This window comes from Glossina fuscipes, unplaced genomic scaffold (genome assembly GCF_014805625.2).
Source record: "Glossina fuscipes isolate IAEA_lab_2018 unplaced genomic scaffold, Yale_Gfus_2 60, whole genome shotgun sequence".
Taxonomy (NCBI): Eukaryota; Metazoa; Arthropoda; class Insecta; order Diptera; family Glossinidae; genus Glossina; species Glossina fuscipes.
This window is the reverse complement of record NW_023998432.1, coordinates 2,267,437-2,290,424: the sequence shown is the minus strand read 5'-3', so window position 1 is coordinate 2,290,424 and position 22,988 is coordinate 2,267,437. Positions and strand designations below refer to the sequence as shown.

General features: G+C 33.6%; 1 protein-coding gene across 4 annotated transcripts in view; it reads right to left on the bottom strand.

Annotated features, from left to right (window-relative positions):
- Positions 1-22,988, bottom strand: part of LOC119637706 (cell wall integrity and stress response component 3-like) — a 92,796-nt gene that overhangs the window by 3,283 nt on the left and 66,525 nt on the right. For 2 of the 4 annotated variants that reach the window (XM_038033904.1, XM_038033907.1), the window contains exon 3: positions 13,897-13,953. The exons of 1 other annotated variant lie outside the window; for it this stretch is intronic. In XM_038033904.1, coding sequence (XP_037889832.1) covers positions 13,897-13,953 — 57 coding nt within the window. Of the gene's footprint in view, positions 1-4,726; positions 4,918-13,896; positions 13,954-22,988 lie in introns of those variants that run through there. One more of the 4 variants, XM_038033906.1, reaches the window with a different exon arrangement.

Genomic DNA, 22,988 nt, shown 5'->3' with positions numbered 1-22,988 from the left:
AGATGCACAAACGGTTTGATAAGAGTCGGAGCATGAGTGAAATTATGACTAAAATGACTATGCTGATGCTGACGCGAAGGTCTCTCATATTATGTAACGAAAATATTGTCAATGTATTAATTTAAAGTTGGAGCCGCAGGCGCAAAGACAGTCACAGAAACAGAAAGGGAAAAGGAGAGAGAGAGCGAAAGATAAATAAGAAAGATATAATCGTTTAATAAATTAAAGCCAAATAAGGCTATATATGATTATTTGTGTATGCACGCAAACTGAAAGCCAAAGATGATCATCAGTCTTAACAGACTTTGTAACCAATAACTTAATCGCTGGCGATGATGGTAGTGCACGTGCTTACCTAAAACAAAAAACCTTGCAAATTATGCAATTCTCATTGTGCTTTTACGGAAATTTAAATGATGGGATAAGTAATTATCCACTCCTCTCTCTCTTTCTTTCTCTCTCTCTCTCTCTCTCTCTCTCTCTCTCTGTTTATGATTCTTCCGGATGTTTTGTATGTAGGGGTCATCCCATGTTATATTACGGTGCATGCAGTTATTGTACTTTGCTAGCTTATGCAATAATTATTATGGACCGAAACTATCGTCGCGCACAGAAAGACTATCTAATCTTGCAATAAGGTTGCATGAATTCAGTTATTAAACAATGACGATAATTTGACAGATAACGTAAACGTACAGACAACATTGTTAAAAATATATGATTAGTTAAGAAACGGTAGCTTTCCTAACGGCAACTTACGGAGTCTATATACGAAACCGAACAAAACTGGAAGACAACTTGTTCCACAAAATTCGTGGAATTTTAGAATCATGCTATATGTACAAACGCTAGCTAATGCATTTATAAAAGGATGCACGTAGACAGTTCTTTTCATTTATCTGAATGTTTTTCCCTCTCTCTCTCTCTCTCTCTCTTTCCCTTTTTAATTTGAGGCACTCACGCCCAAATCTAAACGAAACATTTTTAAAATAAATTTTTGGAAGAATCCGTAGCGAATACAATGAACATCAGCATGATTTCGACAATGTTATCATCATCATAACCGCTATGAAGGAGAGCGTGTATAGCAATAGGAACGCAGTAGTCTTATCATATATTCTATTGTAAAATTTTAAACATATATGCTATAGAAAATGGCTGCCAATCGATTACATTAAGGTTAACTGCTTAGCATTAGTAATCAGTGTTTGTTAAATGGAAAGTACTGTCGTCTGTGGTCTTCAGCATAAACTGAAATTTGTTCTTATGGTATAAAATGCCGTCATCATCATCATCGTCATCATCATCATTACCATCATATTCGCAATTTATATTGTTATCTGAAAATGTGTACTCAAAAAAGAAAAACGAACGTATGGTTTTTTTTTCCATTTCCATTTTTTTTGTTTTTTTTTTTTTTGTTGTTAAACGTTATACCCGAGAAGGCGAACGCTTGCAATGAAATAATCTTTACTGTCATTTGGTTCGTTGGTGGCTCTTATGCAAAAAAAAAAGAAAAAAAAAATTTAATATGCTATGAGTTAGCAAATACGCGAAAAAGTTGCAAAATTTTATATGACAACTAATATCAACAGCACTACTGGTGGTACCATTAGCGCACTATCGCCGCCAAGTACATAGATGCGTTATTTTCGACTTCAGTTTTATATGCATGACACTCTAAATTCTGGTACTGTTTATACACGAACGTGCTCAACTAGGCAATGAAGTGTACGTCTATTACTCTCCGAACATAAGAGGTTTGCTTGGTTAGCGTGGTTGTGCCACTTACCAGGGTGGTGGTACGTAAAATTTTTGATGCCGTAAAAAAAAAGAAGGAAAATAATCATAATAAAAATAATAAGAACTTTAATGTTGTCTAAAGCAGTCATAGTTGGTAAGAGAGTAATACTTTAAAAGACTTTTGTTAAATATGTAAAAAGATGGTGGTAGTGAATGAATGAAATGAATGAAAGAGCGAATGCTTAAACGGCGCATATTGATACTCGGATACGTTTTGGTTTATATTTATATTTCATAATCATTATCAATGATTGATTAACTCGTATACATGGTATACTTAAAAAAGAAATGTCTATTGATTAGGGGGCTTTTCATTATTACAAAGTAAAAGTAAATAAATTATCTAAACTGTAACTTACTTTCAAAACCAGAAAATTTCACACAATCAAAAAAAAAAAAAAAAAAAAAAACCTTTAGATTAAAAGGTAACGAGTGAACCAGACCAAACCGACCGGTCCAAAAGGCAATACATATTTTTCATATTCCACTAAGTCTGGAATCTCGAGACTGGGATATCATTTCAAAGCTATTTTTAAGAGACTATTTAAAATTAATTAGCCGTTAGTTCAGATTAGGACAAGGCTAGAAATATAGAATTAATTGCGAGGGAAAGACAAGACTTTTTTTTGTGATAATTTTTGTTCTGTTCTTTACGTTCACGGTATATGTAGAGCTCCTGTTCAACATCGGACTTCATCATCATCATGTCCCTAACATGTAGTTGTATGTTCAAAATAAATTTCACGACATCTCGTATATATGCTGTATATGCATACGGCGAGATAATAACATATGCTGAGTATCAAAACTTTCGGCCTTTACTTTATTAGAAGGTATCCCTCCCCCACTTATTCTTTTGCACTTTTTCTTGCATTTATTTTATTCAACTCTAACAACACATATAAACGTTTACCTTTACACATATGGGAAAACGAGCAGTCAATCGTATGAATTCGAGATAATTGCTAAGAGGAAACAAAGTGCTTTTGTTGATAACTTTGCTGAAGTTGGCATTGTTTATATTGTCGTATGTACGTACATACGTACGCATGTACGTACATGTGTATAACTTGGAGTATGTAGGTAGTTGTACTGCTAACAACAGAATCATAAACAATTATAAAAGACGACGTATAGATTGGCAAATTGTTTTTGCAATTTACGGAAATACCGCCTACGTATACTTTCTTTTAACATTAAAACATACATATTTGTGTGATGGCTGCTTACGTTTGTTTATGAATTTCATAAAAACGAGTTGCAAAGTTTTTAATAAATTTTTCAGAAACATCTTGTAAGATAACGGACAAACATTGTTAAAATTTATTTGTAGTAATGGCGCCATTTTTACAAATGTGACAAAAAAAACCAAATAATAAAAAAAGGGGGGGAAAAAAAAAACAAAAGTAACGCAAGCATTTGAACATTAACACATTTATAATAAAAAGACACAAATAGTTTTTTAAAAACTATACACATTTCACAGAAACAGCAGAGACCTATGCAGCGCCAGAGTAGACAGCCAGTGTGCATAAAGAGATACTTGTCAGTTATGCTGTGTAATTGCTGCTGTTGCATACACCTCGTTGCAAAAAAAAAAAAATTTATTCCAGTCAAATATTCAGTAAACTAGAGAAACCATAGAGAAGCCAGTAATAATGTGGCTTCAACAACACTTGTCGTTTCTTTTTATGGCACCATTAGGAATGTGATTGCTATAGAACTCTCAATTCTTAGGTTATCTTTGTCCAAACTTCGTATCTCCGTTAGACACTTTGTCGTTAACGCCATATAAACGCGCACAGGGTTTGTTACTTATCAAAATTGTAAATAAGCATATAACTAAATATGCATAAGTAGATAACGCTGTCTGCATAAATAGCGTGGTTTGTCTCTCTCTCTGTGCAATAGAAAGAGCATTAAATAAATGTGTAAAGAAGAGAATTTAAGAACGTTTCAATAACACATCGTTTTTGCAAAACGAATTTATCAGAAACGAACACTTATGCAACTATTATTCGTAACTATGTAATATCAAGCAATTCTTTAAAATTTTCTTATTATTGCAAAATGCAATTCACTTCATTACATTACCAAATACAGAGTGTCTCGAATTTCGAACAAAATTTAAAATTTTACGCCATTTTTGCGGTGAACTATGAAAGTGTTTATTAACAAATTAAGGGAGATGCGATCAACTAGTGGACTTAAACGCTCTGGCCGTTAGGCAACAGAGTGTTGCTGGCAGTCGAGAAATATCATATCGATATCGTAAACCAAATTTTGGGATTTTTGGGGAATCTATCTATAATATATTCTCATGCTTCTTTCTCTTTTGCTTCTTTATGTTTACAAATTTTAATTGATTTAAGCACTGAATCCTATTGACCACGCACGCATTGACGTAAAGAATTGAGGCGTATCATGGAAATTCGGCAACATTTGTGCAAAACGGGATATTAGTCATCGCAAATTTCCATAAGAGGGCGTATGTGTCGATATAGCCTTTGAAATAGTTTACAGGATAAAGGATTTTGTACTATATAAAACCTATATTATATATTTTAAGAATCAATAATTATAGGTCCTTGCATCTATTTTGTTCATCGACATCTAATGGTGAAACTGATAAAGAATGGCTTGGCAGGCACAAGATTTCAAAATACTGAAGAAGTGCAAAAATGAGCCAATGATTGAATCGATGCTAAACCAATACTATTTCTTCGATATGGTATTGTAGCTAGACATGGGGCAAAGTTGGGAGAAGCTATTGCAACTATTTTGATAAATGTATATTGTAGCGTCTTTCTCAAGTGAAAAAATTATCAAAATGCATGCGTCTAATAAATGTACAATTTTTATTATGAACGAAAAAAAAAATTGACACTACTACTATCCACGCTACTCGTATTTTAGTTCCAACCATGTTCAACCTCCATGTCCAATCAACGTCGGAAGAAACAAAACATTTGCAAGCATCCAACTTGGGCATACCATTGCAACACATCAATGAATCCTGGAACACAGAAAATCTTACGATCTGAATGCCAAAGCCTTTGTAATAATCGAAGATTATTTTTCGGAGCGTCTACCCTGTGGATGTCTTCAAAATATCTGCAAAAATTAATATCAGTAAAATATTTGACTTGACTTAAGATATTAAACTAACCAGCTAATCTAACTTAAAAAAAAGAAAAGGAGAGCCGATAGTCTTAGTTGCTAGTGCTAATCCTAGAATTTGTTTCTCAAGCGTAAATACATTATAATGATGACAATGCATTATAAATTATTACTTAGGTAAATTTTGGGCACCCTACGTTTTTTATTAAAAGTCTTTTTCATATTTTTTAAATAGAAAAACTAATCTAAATTTAATATCCGACTTTGTATACCAATTTCCAAATGATGTACTATTTGTTATCAGTAATAAGTGCATCAATAAGTCAATCAGTTTCGTTTTATCAGATCACTTGAAAAATTCCCGGAAATTTTTTCTTTTAAAGTTTTTACTCACGATCTGTCCTCCATACGACTGACAAGATGATGGTCAGAAAGAACAACTGCAACAAGATTTAAATCTACGAACACACAGCGCTTAGTCACGACTTTTAGTTACTCGGCTATGCAGCAGCGCTGATATTATAAAATAATTTTTTAAATGACAAATTCTATTTATTTTCGAAAACAATAGACTGATCTTTACAGTCCGTAGATTTACCGAGAATGTATTATTATTATTATTATAATTTTAGACTAATGAAATAAATTCTTAGACTAAAAAAAAGAAGACATTGAGCATTAGCAACACAGGCTATCGGCTCTAATTTATATAAATGTACAGTAGATATGGGGCCCAGTAGTATTATTAAAGTAATATATAGAATTGATATTCGGTTCTGAAGCTGATTTTAGAATGTCCAAAGGATTAATCGTTCCAAATTCAATACTTCTAGCCAAGGAAAAGTTAAGGCAGCCGCAGAGAATGTGCTTTATAGTGAGAGTTTGTCCACAACTGCAGATTGGGGAGGAAGACTTCTTCAAGATCCATTGGTGAGTTTCAATTGTATGACCAAGGCGAATTCTCGAAAATGTTTGGATCTTGGTCTTCTCAACACTTGTTGGATATAAAGGTGGAGTGAATTGAGAGTTAATGGAAGAGAAGTCGCAAGCAGGAGGCAGACCAGAAGATTTTGAGCCGTCTGTGTATAAAAGATTCCAACCGGTACTCTCCAATACTTGGGTTTTTTCAGCTATTAGATTCCTGAAAACGTAATTTGGAGTATCTTCTTTCTTGTGTATAGACAGCGAGATGTTAAAAGCGCAGTCTTTCGAACGCCATGGAGGTTTAACACCAAAAAAGCCGAAAATTTTTAAAGGAATCTTCAAATCCTTTGCGGCGTACAAACAATAGTCAATTGCAGGTAGTGACTTTGGAATTTTCTTCGCAATAATAATCTTTCTCACGTCGTCCTGAGAGTAGATTTGTTTGAAGAAGCGTGGGGACTGTTTTAGCTTTCAACTCATACAGTCTATTTTCTATAGCTGGAAGACCAATTTCAATTATAATATTATTTATGGGCGTTTAAGGATGTTGATATTAGATTTGCAGCTATTGCCATAAATTATCAAAGCATAGTCAATCTTGTTTAGCATAAGCATTTTGGTAAGATAAGCAATAGCAAGTTAATATGCGCATGGCTTCTCCAAGCGTACTATATCAAATTCACCCTTGTTAAAGTAGAATTTTTTAACCGAAGACAGTGTGCTTTCCAACGATGCTTGTTGGAAAAAGTGAGCCCGAGAATATGCAGCGTCTCCACGTTTAGTACTGGTAAGCCATTAATATGCATCAGTAGATTTCCTGGATCGCAAATCTGCTTTCGACATATGTGCATTTTTTTAGATTTTTGTATGGAAATTTTAGCCTCTGACGAGTTTGCCCATGCGGGGATCTCTCTTGATTGCCTTCGTCCTATGTTTTTCTTTTGTAAGAATGTATACATCGTCCGCGTAGAGACAATGTTCCACTCTTGATACACGGCAAAGAATTTTGCTAATTTTGTTGAAGGCGATCTGGAAAAGTGTGACAGAAAGAGGAGATCCTTGCGGAATGCCCTTCATTAGCGGAAAGGAATCAGAGAGATGATTGTTGATTCTAACTTTAAACCGCCGATGCAACATGAATGATTTGATGTAGTTAAAGAATGTGGGTCCAACATGATTTCAAGAGTCTTAAAATAACTTAAAGACCAACTCTGTCAAATGCTTTTTCGAAATAAATTGAGAGAATTGTTACGTGATTTCGTTCGGAAATTGCTTTGCTTGTGAAATAATCAATATCTAACAGCGCGTCAATGCACCCTCTACCCCGCTTAAAACCAACTTGTTGCTTTGTTATCAGATTCTTGGACTTAAGAAACCAAGGTAGTCTAGATGCCATAATCTTTTCCAGTACCTTTGAGAGGCAAGATAAAAGAGAGATTGGGCGATAATCCGATGCGATGGAGACATTTTTAGACTTTGGAATTGGAACAACTGCTGCCAGTTTCCACATGTAGGGTATATGGCCAGTCAAAAATACCGTATTATATAGGTCCAGTAATTTCTTTTTACTTGAGTTAGACAGTGCACTGATCATTTGGTAGAAGATGCGATCTAGACCAGGTGTCCTCCCCTTCGATTTGGAGAAACCACTTTCAAGTCCTAAGGTAGATATGAAATTTTCCAAGACGGTGGCACATTTGTCAATACAATTTGAAAGAGAAATTGGAGTCCTTTTATTCTCGATGAAAACAATGGAAAGGTTGCTTTCAGAGAAGTATTCGCACTACATTTGTCGAAAGTAATTAGAAATATCATGTGCGTCAGTTAAAGTTCCACTCGGAGTGCACATGGCAGAAATTTCGTTCAGGTTTGAAGTCCCATTGAGTCTGTTGATTTTGCTCCAGACAACTTTCATTGATGTATTTCTGTGAATTCTTTTCGAAAAAAGTTCGAAACTAAGTGCCTTTGATTTTCGTAATTCCTTCCTGAATGGAGCACTGGCCTCTCTGTATAATAACCAATGATCATGATTAGGACTTCTCTTAAAGCGGTGCCATAGATCCATTTTATTTTTCCTCAAAAACGAAAGCGTGTTGTTCGACCAAGGAATCATAGCTCGTTTAAAAGAGCTGTTGGACTAAGGAATAGAAAGATGAGCAGCCGTGCGAATCGCTTTAGACATAATAGCAGCATCATGGTTGCAGTTCCCGTTAAATGGCTTTGAATTCAGAAATGACTCGGCCTGTTTGGAGTAATTAATCCAATCCGCTTTATCTAGGAGGAATTCGGCATGTTTTGCACTATTATGTAGATCATCAGAAATAGACCAGGAAACCAAAGAAAGAGGTGAGGGAGAGCAACATGTTAAATCAATATGTGAAAAAGTGTGATAAGTTGAAAAGCGCATTGGTTTTCCATCATTTAAAATGCAAAGATTGCTTTGAATGAAGGCTTTTTCTAAAACAGTGCGACGAGTGTAGTTCACTGTTGAGCACCAGATGGTATTCCAGCTGGTTAAGTCGCCGCATGTAATTAATGGGGGGGAAAGTACGGAGAATAAATTGTAGAGTTATTGCTGAGAAAACGATTGCGAAGGTGGAATATAGAGCGAAAGCACTGTAAATTTTATGTTTAACATTATTTGTATCGCTACGGCTTGTATATTTGAGCATAAATTTATGCGTTTGTGAGGTATACTTGATTTTATAAAAACACCAATTCCTTGTTTGGAATATAAATTTTGATAATTTGTTGAGTAGAGTTGAGAACTGGTGGTTGTGGGGGATTTAGTTTATTAGAATTTAGCAAATGTGTTGTTGTTTTAGTTTTTCCAATATTTGCTAATGTTCTGATTTTTGCAATATTATCTTTGGCGGGCAATGGAACTGATTTGGCAATGTAATTTTTGGTTGATGGTACAACAGGTTTTTCATTGAAAGGAGTTGGAGTTAAAGGCTTATTAGGCACGATTTGCGAGGCGACAACAGCGTAGGTATTGCTTTTGCTAATTCTTTGGGTTCCAGCTGGAATAATTTTCCGGTATTTGCGTCGCGCTGCACTCATGCTACAGTAATTTTCTGTTTTCATTTTAAGAATTTCACGCATTTGTTGATCGTTGCAATTTAAGCAGAAGCTACGCGTACAGTTTTTAGCATGTGGAGCAAGACCACAGTTAGCACAGGATGGAGCACTGCTGCATCTTTTTGCCGTATGACCCAGGCGTTGGCAGTTTTTACACCTCATGAGATTTGGAATGTAGAGTTCCACTTTACATTTGTACCAACCTACATCAACCGTTTGCGGTAGCCGATAGCGGTCAAAACTCAAAATAATCCTTCGTGTAGTGGAGCGGGTTTTTCCATCCTCATTTAATATGGTGAATTTCGCGAACAATTTCATCTTCAGGCACATGCTTTAAGCATGGGACATAAACTACGCCTTTAACCGAGTTGAGTTTGTGATGCAGTTTAGCGGATATTGCACATAAATTAGCTAATGATTTAGACTTTATGAGCTTTTCGGTTGCGCTCGGCTTCTTAGCGAGGACAAGTAAATTTCCATCGCGTAAAATCGATGTAGAGTCTATATGCGTTGTAATTCAATCTAGTGGTTTTTTAATAGCGAAAGGGCTGAATTGCGAAATTGTTATGGAGGGATCAGTTGGAGAAATCGCAACATATTTTTTGTCGATAGGAACGATGCTACTGGTTAGCAACACCGGAAATTCGGAATTTTTAATTTTTTTTCTTTGAGGGGATACGTCTGCTAATAGATGAAATGTATTTGAGTTTATATCAGACGGCCCCGGGACCATTATGCCTTATGGTTGTCTCTTATTTAATAAATTGGGAAATAACCACTGAGTTGAAATGGTTGGGGAACTGCTGAGGATAACGACAATTGTTTTCAATATTTTATTTTTCTTTTATGTTTTTTGTTTTTTGATTTTTTTCTTATATTTACAGAAAAACGAAAGCAAATATCGTATCTGCGATAATAAGTTTTTGCAAAGGCACAGAGAACACACGAGTTAAACACACAAAAACACCGAAAACAATTAAAAAATCGCAGACGAAAAACAAAACACGCTCTACTCAGAACGCAAGTCGATGTCGAATGTACCGAGAATGTAGGAAACTTTTTTAATACTAAAAAGCAAGGAAGCCTAGTAAGTATTGTATCTGCTTCAACAATTCTTACAGTGGATACATTGCAAGAATATACGTGGTATACATTGACTTGACGCATTATCGTGACCGAAAACGGTTCGTTGGACTTCGCTAAACCAAAATTTCTATCACATATTGATCAAAAAACTTATTTTTAAAGGCAATCTATTGATTAAATGGTTTCTTTAGTCTCGAAATAAAGAAGCGCGGGCTCCTTGATTGTACTTTACATAACTCCAAATGCGTTGAAGATTAATTTTATTTAAAATTCACTCATTCTTTAGATTACGCTGCAATTCTGAAACATTAGCCAATAGCGCCTCTTTGTCTCTAAACCGTGGCGTTTAATCGTTAAATAATCCTTTCAGTCTTTCGTCAATATGTGAAACAAGAAGTTTAGAACAATAGTTATTAGGGACGTTATCACTATTCAAAATAAATGAAGTACTATAAACGAAATGTGAGCGCTACACGCGTGCAAAGAATAGGCAGAGAGCAATTTGTTCACAGAAATAAAAGAGATACGTCTACCATTCTCAAATTCTTTAATAGGACTACTAGACAATCTCGCGCTTCTCACCCGCTGGTCCTGGGGTTCAACAGTCCACCGCGACTCGTCTGCCTTTAATCGCACATTTGAAACAAACTATCCGCCGTGATTATTGCCAGTATTCCAAATGGCTCCACTTTCAAGTCGAGCGTACAGAGCGTACTCACTTCTTTCCTGATTTTCTACTGGTTATCTTTCTGACCACCACCAAGCCCACCTGTATACAGCATATGCCCATGGTGACTGTTTACACACAAAAAAAAAAAATATATATATATATATAAAAAATATATTATGGTGCAGCTGAAATATTTCCAGCGTTCGGAAGGCCGGAATTGCACATTATATAAACTGTTTTCTTATGATCAAATTTTAACCTTAACGTAGGATTATCGGTTTTGGAAATAGGATTTGAATAGCAAATGCATTGGTGTTAAAAGGAATTTCTAAGCTTTTGGTGTCTGATTTCATCGACTTTTTCCACAGCAAAGAAAAATACCGACAGAATAAATCTGGCTTTCTAAAATTTCTCTGATATACGAAACCATACGATGGAATTATTTCTTGGTATCATGTGAATTTCTGACCGAATTAGCGATCTTGTAATTGACAGATACATTCTTTCAGAAATTTTACATAGTGTTACCATTAAATTAATTGCCTTGCACGAGCTTTCACAACGTTTCTGATTTTGTTCATTTACTGAATGTTAACAGATTGCTTATAATTAATGCTAACAAAATGACCGGTTTGATGATATCGCTCTAATAGATGCTGCTATGCAATCATAGGTGGGTAATTCGTTTCAAAACATGATTATTCGCAATTTCGATACAGATTAACGCAGCTAAAACCCATTTAAGTATAAATTTTCCAAGTTCATTCATTCCTAGAGAGCTAGATTATCCATTTTCAGTCGCTTCTTTCGTACGATTGGATTGATGACAGATCGTGTTCGCTAAACTATAAGTAAAAGAAAACTTTATAATATAATCGATCAGATAGTTGTTTTTCTGCTCGTTGGCTACCGTGTCGCGTACATTTCAATCCGTTTCCTAAAACACAATATAAAATATTTGGACTAAATTGCAAATTAAATAAGTCACTAATAAAGATGTGGTGATATGTTTGGTTTAATTCTCAAGATCTTTTTGTGTCTAAACCAAATGCATATCTAAATCTGAAATTTTTCATTTGAGCTAAAAGCATCCTAGTATTTTTCATTTTAGAACATAAGAATACAAACTATGAATTAAAAACGACGGTTTTTGCTTTTAAAAGAAATTCAAGTTCATGGTGCATAAAATCCAAGCTCATTGCATCAATATCCACATTTATATATCGTTTTTACGTGAAAACGTAAAGAAACATATATAATTTACACATGATAGTATTTAAAATAATAATATTTTATAAACTTTAATTTTTAATCTAAGATATTTGAAATAGTCGCCCTATATCGAGATTGTAATAGATATAAACACACATCATTCTTCAATAGCTAAAATTGTAATTGATAGAAGAACTTATATAAATTGGAAACATATACTTCCAACATGAACGAATCGAGGATGCAGCGCAATCCGGAAAACGCTACAAAGCTTAAATGAAAAGTAAAAAAAAAAAAAAAAAACAATTAAAAAATAACCATATTTGACGCGTAAAAGGTGGAACGCTTTTTCATTTCACCTTTAAAATTGAGAGTCAAAAATCAGTGTGCAAATTTTCTATTTTTCTCTGCAATTTCGACGCTATTTCCATATTGGAAATTATATTCAAAATAAAGGTCTGCAGTGTTGTTACTAATCAACGATTTTCAGAATCCAAATTTTCAGAACTAATTTCATATTCTGGCTTGTCAGCCCATCTTCCGAACATTCGCATCTGAACAATATGCCATAATGAAAATAAAATGTTGAAGGTGTTGCTAATCCACTTTCCGTGCGACCTGCATTTTCTTAATTGGGGCCGAATCGGTTGGCCGATTAAGAATGTTTTTACAACAAACTTTATAAAGTAGCTTGGAGAATATTTGAAATACTTCTTCGATTCAAATATATATTTTATAATAAGTTGTAAGTTTATTATTTTTTGTTTTTATCTGCTTGAGTGGCCGAAGACAAAGAGTCTGGACTAACAACTCAATGGTCGTGGGTTCAAATCTCAAATGCGGTAGAGTTTCCATAAGTAGCCGACAGCCTTAAATGCTGGTGCTTTAAGATTTTAGTGTTAGAAAAAAAATTTTTTTTTTAGCGAAATTTATAATAATAATAATAATATAATTTTTTTCCTTTGTTATGAAGCCTGTCTGTCCTCGAATTCATTTATTTAGTAGTTAATTTTTAGACGAGAAAAAATTGTTACTATGAATCTACGGTTATAGGATGAAGATAGCTTTCAATTTCATTTTAATTAAATTTGAGTACGAAATTTGGGAATATTCAAAGAATTGTTTGTTGTGAGAAGAAGCTAATTAGCAATTTCAAAATAAGAAAACAATATACATATATACTAGAGATAAGTGATGGCGTGTAAAGTAAAACATACCGGTTGATTTCATTCTGGCTTTTTTCCTATTAAAAATAAACAAGAAAATATAATTTATAGGAAGAGAAGACTTGCCCTGGCGCCCTATTTTCACGTACGATGCGTATAATTTTTTCAAACGTTCACAGTTTCACAATCAAGGCAAATAATTATTCTGTAATGGCATTGCATGAAACTAATTTCATCTCATTCTCTAATGCTTCTTACAAAATTCAATGTTAAAAAACCTGCATATATTTAAAGATACGAAATAAATTTATTTTATATATTTACAAAAGAATATTCTATGCAGAAGATTTTTGGAAAAAGTTCTATCCATAGGGAAAAAGCCCAAAAAAGGAAAGCATTAAAAAGAAAAGAAACAGAAAACAAATTATTGATTATAATCGAAAACAAATGGATTTCAAGATGGACATGAAAATGAAGATGATGTAGATAAAAGAAAATGACTAACGTCGATGGTTGGTCGTTGTGTATATTATTAATAATTGCACATACATATGCGCTCGATTAAGTTTAACATTGCTAAAGTGATAAGAGCAAATGACTAATGTCTTGAAATGAGTAGTGTTTTGTTAATGACGCATCAGGAAAACAGGAGAAAAAAGAGCAAAAAATCGAAGTTTGAAAGGAAGCAGAGGAAAGGAAATTTCACAAAAAATTGTAATTTACAAAGTTGCACTTCACAAGATATTTCATAATAATGACTCTATTTGGTATGATGTTTTTTTTTTTCTTTTTTTCATTTTTTATTTTATTTTTTCTTTTTATTTACGCACTCACCAGAAAACTGAACGCTTCTGGGATATAACTATTGATATTAGGTGGTGTGATGCACATCTGTAACGTAAGAGAAAAAAAAAAGAAAGAATTGATGGTTGATTTACGTTTACGTTTCTTGATTTGTTAGCTTTTATAGAGAGTTTTATGATAAGAGTATTTTCAGAATTCTATATGAGAATGTGCGGATAACATATAAGTAAGACACAGAAAAAGGAAAATAAATACAAGCAATATGTTTATATATATATATATATATTCATAGAATTATTGGATGATATCTAAGTAATCTAACAATGCGGAGCAAAGGACATTCATTGCGAGGAGAAAAAGAAAACCACTAATTCAATGTGCATACTGTTCTCATGTTAATGCAGACAAACATATAATTAACATCAATGCAAGTGCAATAAACTGTATGAAATAGGGTTTTGCTATACTTTTTTATGCAAAATATAAAATTAAAAAACAAAAAAAGTATGTAAAAAACTGTATATAGCATGCGCGGGAAACCATAAAAGTAACGAATAACGTTTGTAGTATTAAGCAAAAGTAAACATTTTGCAATAATTTTCATTTAACTGGCCTATGTTTTGTAGAGCATTGCACTTAATAAACGCAGCGTATTTTTTTTTTTTTTTTTTTTTTTTTTTTTGTAACTGCGCAGTTCGCGTAACTGCGCTCTATCAATTATCTTTTCGGTATTATTTCGATTATAGAAAAGAAAAGTGTTGAAAACTGAGGAAGTTGTTTTTACTACCATCTTTTTTTATTGTATATACGTATATATGTAAGAGATTATTGGAATGATTTTCAAATTATGTTTCATTTTTTACACAAGATACTTGTATTGAGTTTTCATAAATTTATGCATGTATCTATCAAGGATGCGCATTAATTATGTTAAGTTAACTGCGCTGTAAGTCCGCTTTGCATATCTGCAGAATGATTGAAATAAATTTGCAAGTATCAATATCAAATATATGTGCGTATATGTATTTGAAAAATCGCTTAAATTCAATTATTCATTTCACATACCGCATGTAAGCGAAGTGTTTTTTTCATTCTCGTATTTAAGTCTTAATGAATATCATTTCTGTTAATAATTGTGAATTTATGTAAATTTGTTTACGCATTCTTAACAAATATATATAAGCCAAAAATCATGCACTATGACTAACTATGACTATTGTAAAAGCATAAGAAAATTGAAATAACAATTTGAATATCGCATACGATATAAGAGAGGATACAGTAGTGGTTTATTAGAGTGCATAAAATTAGTTGAATTGAAATTAAAATTTATTTAATTTAATATTTATATACGTATCTAACTTGGATATTACTTCAACTCGTCGTTGTTTATCTATTTACGTGTACTTTATTTATATTTGTGTTTGATTTAAACTTAAACGTATACGATGTCTGTGTGCGTGTATATTTTATAAAATAATTTATGTAAATTTGATGGAGATTTGATCATATTCTCTCATAATTAACAAGCTTGTTTATTAGTTGGTAACTATTTCTGTGTACTTAGCTGAATATGTGTATTTATCTATAGACCAACAAAAATATTGATATAGAACCATATGTGCACATATATGTAGACATATTCAATATTTTAATTGATTTTATTCAATTTATATAAATATTGTTTTGGTTTCTGTTTTATTTAATTATTTAAATGGCTAATTAACAAACTAAATATGTATAAATTAGTGCTTTGATTACTTTACAAGTTAATATATACATATCATAGTGGTTGTCATTGTTTTTTATTTAAAAATAGAGTACGCAGATATAACAAACAAAACGGGCTGAGGTAAAATCGAGAATTTTTTACATATTATACGTTTGCCTAGATCATATATTCAAGACGAATATAAATGTTGATTAGCCTTCAGACAGCGGTTTACGAACGTTATTTTACAATGTTTAAAAAAAAAAATTTTTTTTTTTGTTATACAAAATTCATCTTGTTCATTAATATAGAAGTAAAAGTAGAAATGAGTTGAAATACGGAACTAAAAAGTAATCGTTCACTTCACTAAGCTACAGCAAAAATCTTTACGTTTCTATCTATAATGTTTTCTATGTAATGTGAAATGAAATGCACAAGTTAGCTCACTTCACGTTTTCTAAGAGTGAGAGTGTGAGTAATACCGTAGCGTGTAGAAATTATCACGTTCGGGCGTATACAACATACTTTTTTCTTGAAGCTTTGAATCGGTGCAGTTTGCAGCTGCTTTCCTTTTTCTGATCAATTCCGAGTATACTGCAGTGTATAAATCCTTGTAGGTAATCAACATTGATAGCGCTATGATCTCCAAAGTTCAAATAAAAACATCGACAATGAAACTGAATAGCCATGGTATACTGATTTTGGGTGGGTCAGCTGCGCTCGGCTTGATCCAACCAAATGAACTGGTTAGGAAGGAACAGTATCAAATATAATTGATGCAATTGAGGCAAAAAAGGAGCTTGATTTGCCAAAAATCATGATATTGTCAGTTTTCAGTATGAATTAATTTGGTCGCATATAGCATTAATCGCTCAAAAATGTTTGCAGCTGTAACTTGGAATGTCCTAGCCTCTCGTCGGCTTTCAACAAATGACGAGACAAGTACGGATTTTTTTGGGTAAAGACTCAAAATACATTCTACTTCTTCGAGATGGAATTCGAAAATTGTCTAAGAGAGGTGAGAAAAATGATAATCAATGATAGACAATGCTTTGAACATTATGTTCTGTTCCGAAATAAATGCCGACCGAGCAAATTTATAATCCTAATAATAAAAATTGTACTACAAACAAAAGAGAAGAATTAGAAAAGGCTGCCTTATGGCGGACGTTGCGCACCTCAAGTGTACAGAAATTGGAAAGAGTTACATTACTAGTGTTACTTGATCAATTGGGATAAAGGACAACTCAAGGATGAGCTGGACGGTGTGTATGGGGATTTTGAACCATTACTAAAGGTGAAATTTTTGGTAGCTGACTTGAGCCGTAGTTGCGTACCAATTTGTTTGGCAATGAACGGGGAAACGGCAAGCTAAAAGATTAATCAAATCCCACGTCGTAGCACGCAAGCTACTAGCATTACGAAAAAGCGACCTAAGTTTCTTAATTGGCTTCTACACGAATTATAACTTCCTCAGGTATCACCTGAAAAATATTGGTATCTCAGATATCAATTCATGCAGATTCTGCGACGAAGCCAATAGAATGTGCGAATGTACGGCCATCTCTCGAATCAGATAGCAAATGTTTGGCGAACGCTTTATAACGGGAAATATCGTTTGACGTTCCGAACAAAACAAATTGACGGAATTCATGAGGATTCTAAAGCTAGAAGCGCGGGGCACGAGGTAGTACAATGGATACGTTTAGGTTGCGGTACGGATTGCTTGGTATTTTACATTATATTACAAGATTTAAACTTGAGAAAGCTGACCACGCGTTGGATGCCTCGTTTGTCCTTATTGGAACGCGAACAACGAGTCATAAATCGAAGGCTACAACCGCGAAATTGTTTGATTGAATGAAAATACTATTTGTTACGTCATCCGTCATATTCCATAGAGAATATAATTTCTTGGCAAATTTTAAAAGGAGTGTCTACGGAAAAGGAACTAGATTAAACGATGACGTCATTGAGAGTCTTGACAAATCGTACTATAAAAATGTCTTGGACTAATTGTACAATTTTTGGCAAAGAGCTCATGTTGAGGAAAAAAGTCGTTTTTGAAAAAATATATTTTATTTTATTGCTTAGATCAGGCATTTTCATGCATTTCTCGTTTATACACATTTTTTTCAGTCTATGGGTTGACTCGATCTAACTTCCACCGGCGATCCCTTTATCTGTTATTCGCACTCTCACGGTTACAAAAATTAAAATAGAAATTGAATTCCATATATTGTAAGCAAATTATCTTTGCAAATGGGCGTAACCCCGTCGCAATAACGTTCGCATTAGGTAAAGAACTGTAATCTGTAATTTATAAGCAATTTAAAATTTGAAGTAAATTTTTCAAAATTCCGAATACGAAATCGAACGTGGTTCGATGAAAAACGCGCCAAAAATCTTCAAGTAAAATTTTTTGCGAAGACATGATTATATAAAATTTGGTAGAAAAATTTGGGAAGAGTTAGCTAAAAGTAAAATGCAAAAAAAAAATTTCTAATTAATAACTCACATTGACAATTAAGAAATACTGTACAATTCCTACGCATTGATTTGAGGTGGTCTTTATTAAGGCTCCGCCCCAAGGCGAATAACAACTTTGTTTGTTGTTTTTCGTTTCGTTTTTCTAAAAATATTATGCCAAAGCAAATATATACCAAGCAACTGCTTTGAAAAACAAAAGCAAGCAGGCTGTGTTGACTATGAAGACGTCTCGCTTTATATGCATGCATGCATATATATATGTAGTGTATGTAGTTCTTCGCCTTGGCAATATACTCTTACAATGTGATTACGATGCTTCTAAATGTCTCATGAACTATTACTTAATACTTTAAAGTGCAAATATAAAATTCTCTAACCAGATGTTTTTAGTTTTTGCCACAATATATTTAAAAAGACAATTTTCCAACAAAAATTTATTTTGAAATTGTTTCTTTGTACATAATGCTAAAAAAAAAATATTTGTCAAGTGAAAAGTGACCGACAAAAAGTATTTAGTTGCTTTTGTTTTTTTAATAGGAAACTAAAGTAAACAACTTAAAGCATCACTGAATGAAGGAAGAAACATGAAAATTTAATTTACTATGTGGAAAATAATTTGTGTTTTTATATATTTTTCATTTTTTTCAGTCAGAAAATGTGTGCCGCTCAAGTAGGCCCTTGACGGTGATTTCTCTTTTAATTTTAATGTCTTCAAAGCACATGTTCGATGAGTGACGTTTCCAAAAATAGATTGAAAAACAAACAGTTTATTGGCATCATATTCATTTACGTTTTGGGGTTAAGAATAAAATCACTTGCATAATACTTTAAAATACTGATTGACAATCGACAGATTTCCGCTCCAGGCCACCCTAACATATAACGCATTTCTTTGAAAAGACGCTTTCTTAGAGCTTATTAGGTATTTGTATGTAATTGAATGTATGAGCGAAAAATTCAAACGCAAATACATTGTTAAAGGCGTGTAACGGTGTAATATAAGAGAAAAAAAAAAAAAAAAAAACGAAAATTCATTCATATACTTTTGTTTAATCGAAATCCCTGATATGTCTTTGAAGAGAAGACAGCCCATATTACACTTATATAGGATAAATGTATTTTTTATATGTGTATTTCTCTCGCATGTCAAAAGAAAAACTTATGAAATCCGTCCATAGGAGTTTAGGTAGCTGAATAATAATTGGATTAGACGGAGATATATAAGATTGATGTTTATTCTATTAAACAACTTGAGGAGTACAAATGTTTTATTTGCCAACAATTGCATAAACATGCGTAGGAAATATATATTTTTGAAAATTTGAACGAAAGACCCAAAAAAAGATAAACAGAAAAATTTGCAACCTGAACAAGCGTAAGAATGGTAGCACTTGTTCACAAAAGTTAAGGAATATATTTTTTCAAGCGTTCATAAGTACTCATTAAATTTTCAGCTATTTTTGGATGCGCGTTTATTGTTCCGCAATTGTTTTGAGTGAAGTGGTCCGATGTGAGTGAAGTTTGAACGTGGACGTTGTTTAAACATATCACATGTTTGCTTAATTCTACATTATTATAACTGTAGAAGAAAATCTACAACCAAGAACCCCCGATTAAACCAATGTGTGTTTTTCCGAAAAAATTAACTAATGTGCTGCCATTAAATATTTGTTTTTGAAAAGCAATGCCCTTAGAAAAACCGAAAATACGGTGGACGCTTGGTACGCCATTTAACATGGTTATATTTTGCGCAGCGGAATTAATCCGTGGCCGCATCATCTTAAGCGACGATGAGCTTTCGGGACAGACAAAAATAGTAATTAGTGCCGAAAATATCGCCAACATTCACACAACCGCCACTTGACGACCATCGAATCGAATTTTTGCCAAAAATATGTTTTTTCCTTACGTAAATCGGTCAGATTTGCAGGCAGCTTTCGCATATCTTTCCTTTCTTTGTTTTGCAGCAAAGTTTATATATAATACTAATTAGAACGACATGTGAATACTCGAGTTTATTTTTTTTTTTGACATAAGAGAAATGCCATTTAAAATAACAATAATATCCCAGAAAAGTATAGCAAAATATTATGAAAAATTGTTTTTTTTAATTCCTAGATCGCAGCTAAAATGCATTAATTGCAACAGAAGACGAAAGCACAGTTCGTTACAATAATTACATCATCCTTAAGCTTTATTTCTTTAACGAGGTCGAGTAACGATCGGACCAGAAATCTATCCTCCCAATTCCAATATTTATGCACACTAAGCGAGAAGAACCCAGAGTTCTGTATACTGCTTGATACTAACGGTGCATTTAACCCGAGGTGATATTCACCCCCCATATTTCTTCGCCTGTATGGATTGTTTGTAGATGACATTTCATTTTTCATTAGTGCTCCTGATCGCTTAACTACCTACCTACGTATAAGTTATAACTTACAAGGCACTTTAAAACGATTAATAGTAGAGTAGGGACTGAGCACGCAAAGCGTGATCATGCGTTGAGAATTCCCAAAAGTATTACAGTATTGTCGGTATGGCGTCGATGAAATCGTTTTTATTAGAAATTGACCGGTATTTCAACAAATTTCCGACTTAACTGTTCACCGGAAAAGCCTCTTTTTGCTTTATCATAATTGCTCTGGTAAGTGAAGCGGTGAAAGTTCCATTTTTGTTAAGTTATTAGAAATTGAAGCATCGTTTGAATTTGAAAATTGCCGTTTTACATGCGCGAGGTCCTCGTTTGAAATTTATAATGTAGAATTTAATAAAACCTCAAGCCTGCTCTGCTATCTTATGCTGGCGATTGATAATTAAGACCTGTTTCTTTTAAACGTTAATTCCAATGATATAGATCTTAGCAGTCTTAAATGGGAGAGAAATACATTTTATATGGAATATGTTTTATAAGATGTTAGCTGACAACGTCGTCGTTTTCGTGATGAGTTTACATGTTTTTTTATTGTATTCCATTTTGCTGTTAACCGGCTATTACTTGATTTTATGTGACCTCTTGTTCTTCTTTTGCGTGGGGCAACTGTTCCTTTTAGTTCTAATTTTCCGTATAGAGTACAATGTTGGTAGTAGTTGGCTTACTTCTCCTTCCTTTGTTTCTTAGGTCGTTCACTTTGTGCACAATATTTTCTTTAAACTACCTTGTTGTTCTTGCTTCTGTGCTTCATTATTATTGTTGTATTTTGTTTTTGCTTCTGCACTTTAGCGTGTTGGTTCACTAATTCTTGCGTTTGACGTTGTTATTCTTGCACTCGTTCAGCTGTTGTTCTTTTTGTTGATGTTATTGCTTAGATACACCAGCCTTGGAATTTTGTGTTGCTTGTTCTTGTTTCACGTGCTCACATTTCATCGTTTTTGATTTAATAGTTTTTAAAAAAGTTCACTCGACGTTTGTTAGCTGGCAGTAGCTGATCACTTCTTGTTTTGAATGACTTCGCTTTTTGTTTGCAATTTATTAAATTTCTATGCGACCCTTACCGGAAAATTTTCCTCCATTAGCTTTTATATTATTTTATGCCTCGTCTTAGATCACATTTTATTGCGCCGCTTATTTGTTGGCTTTGCTAGTATCTCTTGTTCCCTTTGCTAGCAAAACACGAATGGACAACTTTAGTTATACAACATTTGTTTGTATTATATCGCGCACCACTTGCTGCACAAAGGAATATTAAGTGTATGCGTTTGTAAACAACGCCACAAAGGACCTGAGGTAGATTCGCCTTTTATTATATCAAGTTCAAACTGCCAAAATGATACTGAATTGACGCTTGTCAATCCGTCTTTCCGTTTTGTATTCTCGTGTTCGACTGTCACGTTCCCAACTAATGCTATTGGAAATGGTTCGGATTGGAGCACTTTTCCAACCACTTCGCATATGAAGCCTTACTTGGGAAAGCCGTCGTACGAGCAACTATATTAAGTGAAGTGATGTAGTTCATCGAATAGTGCGCCATGAACCACTATAATATTTTTGCTTGTATTTTAATAAATACCGGGTGGTGGTGTGACCATTTAGTTTAGAGTAATTCTACGTTTTCTTAGAAAAGGGTATGCACAAATCATTCATATGTCTGACGTAAATTTAATTTACATGTTGTCTCTGTACTACGCGATAGCTACAGAAAGCTTACGAGACAGATTTTTTATCGGAAGAAACCTCAGCAAGGATGAAAACATTATAATAATGACATATTTTGAACAAAGCAAACCTGAAGCAAATGATGAAACTTAAAGGATTGCTTTCGTAGAGACAAAACGGTATAACTCACTTCTCCGATGATAAGAACCAACAGCACATATGGGATACCTTGTCAAACGAGAAAATGTGTAAGCATAAGAAATGTCTCTTGATAGCTTTACTGAATTCGGGATAGAAACTGTTCTTTAGCTATACTCGAGGTTTGCACGTCGTCCTTCAGGTCACATGTACAATGCACAAGCCAGACACAGCCAATTGTGTTCTTATTTAACTTTTTCAAAGCAAGAAGCTGATTGCAATATCTTGCAACTACGGACATAGCAATAAAGGGGGGGAAGGGGGTGCTTTACTGTAAGGATAGGATCTTTTCTTCTAAACTGGTTTTTTTTTAATCATTGACAAGGTGATAAAATATAGTCCAAGTCTCCAATTTCCCCAAATAGCTGACTATGTAACAAAAACTATAAAATGCGCAATTTTTTTGCTACCATTCAACTTTGATTACATTTCAATCAACGTCCAAATATGTAACTTTTTTAGTCGAGTTTGCTTACGATATAAGACAAAGGACAACAGAAGCTTTGTGATGTATTACATTGGGCGGGCACAGCTGATTTTTTCTATTTTCGGAATAAAAGTGGAAATTTATTGTACATTATCAGTGACAAGAAAAACTCACGAAAGCAAAAGTGTTCACAGTTTTTG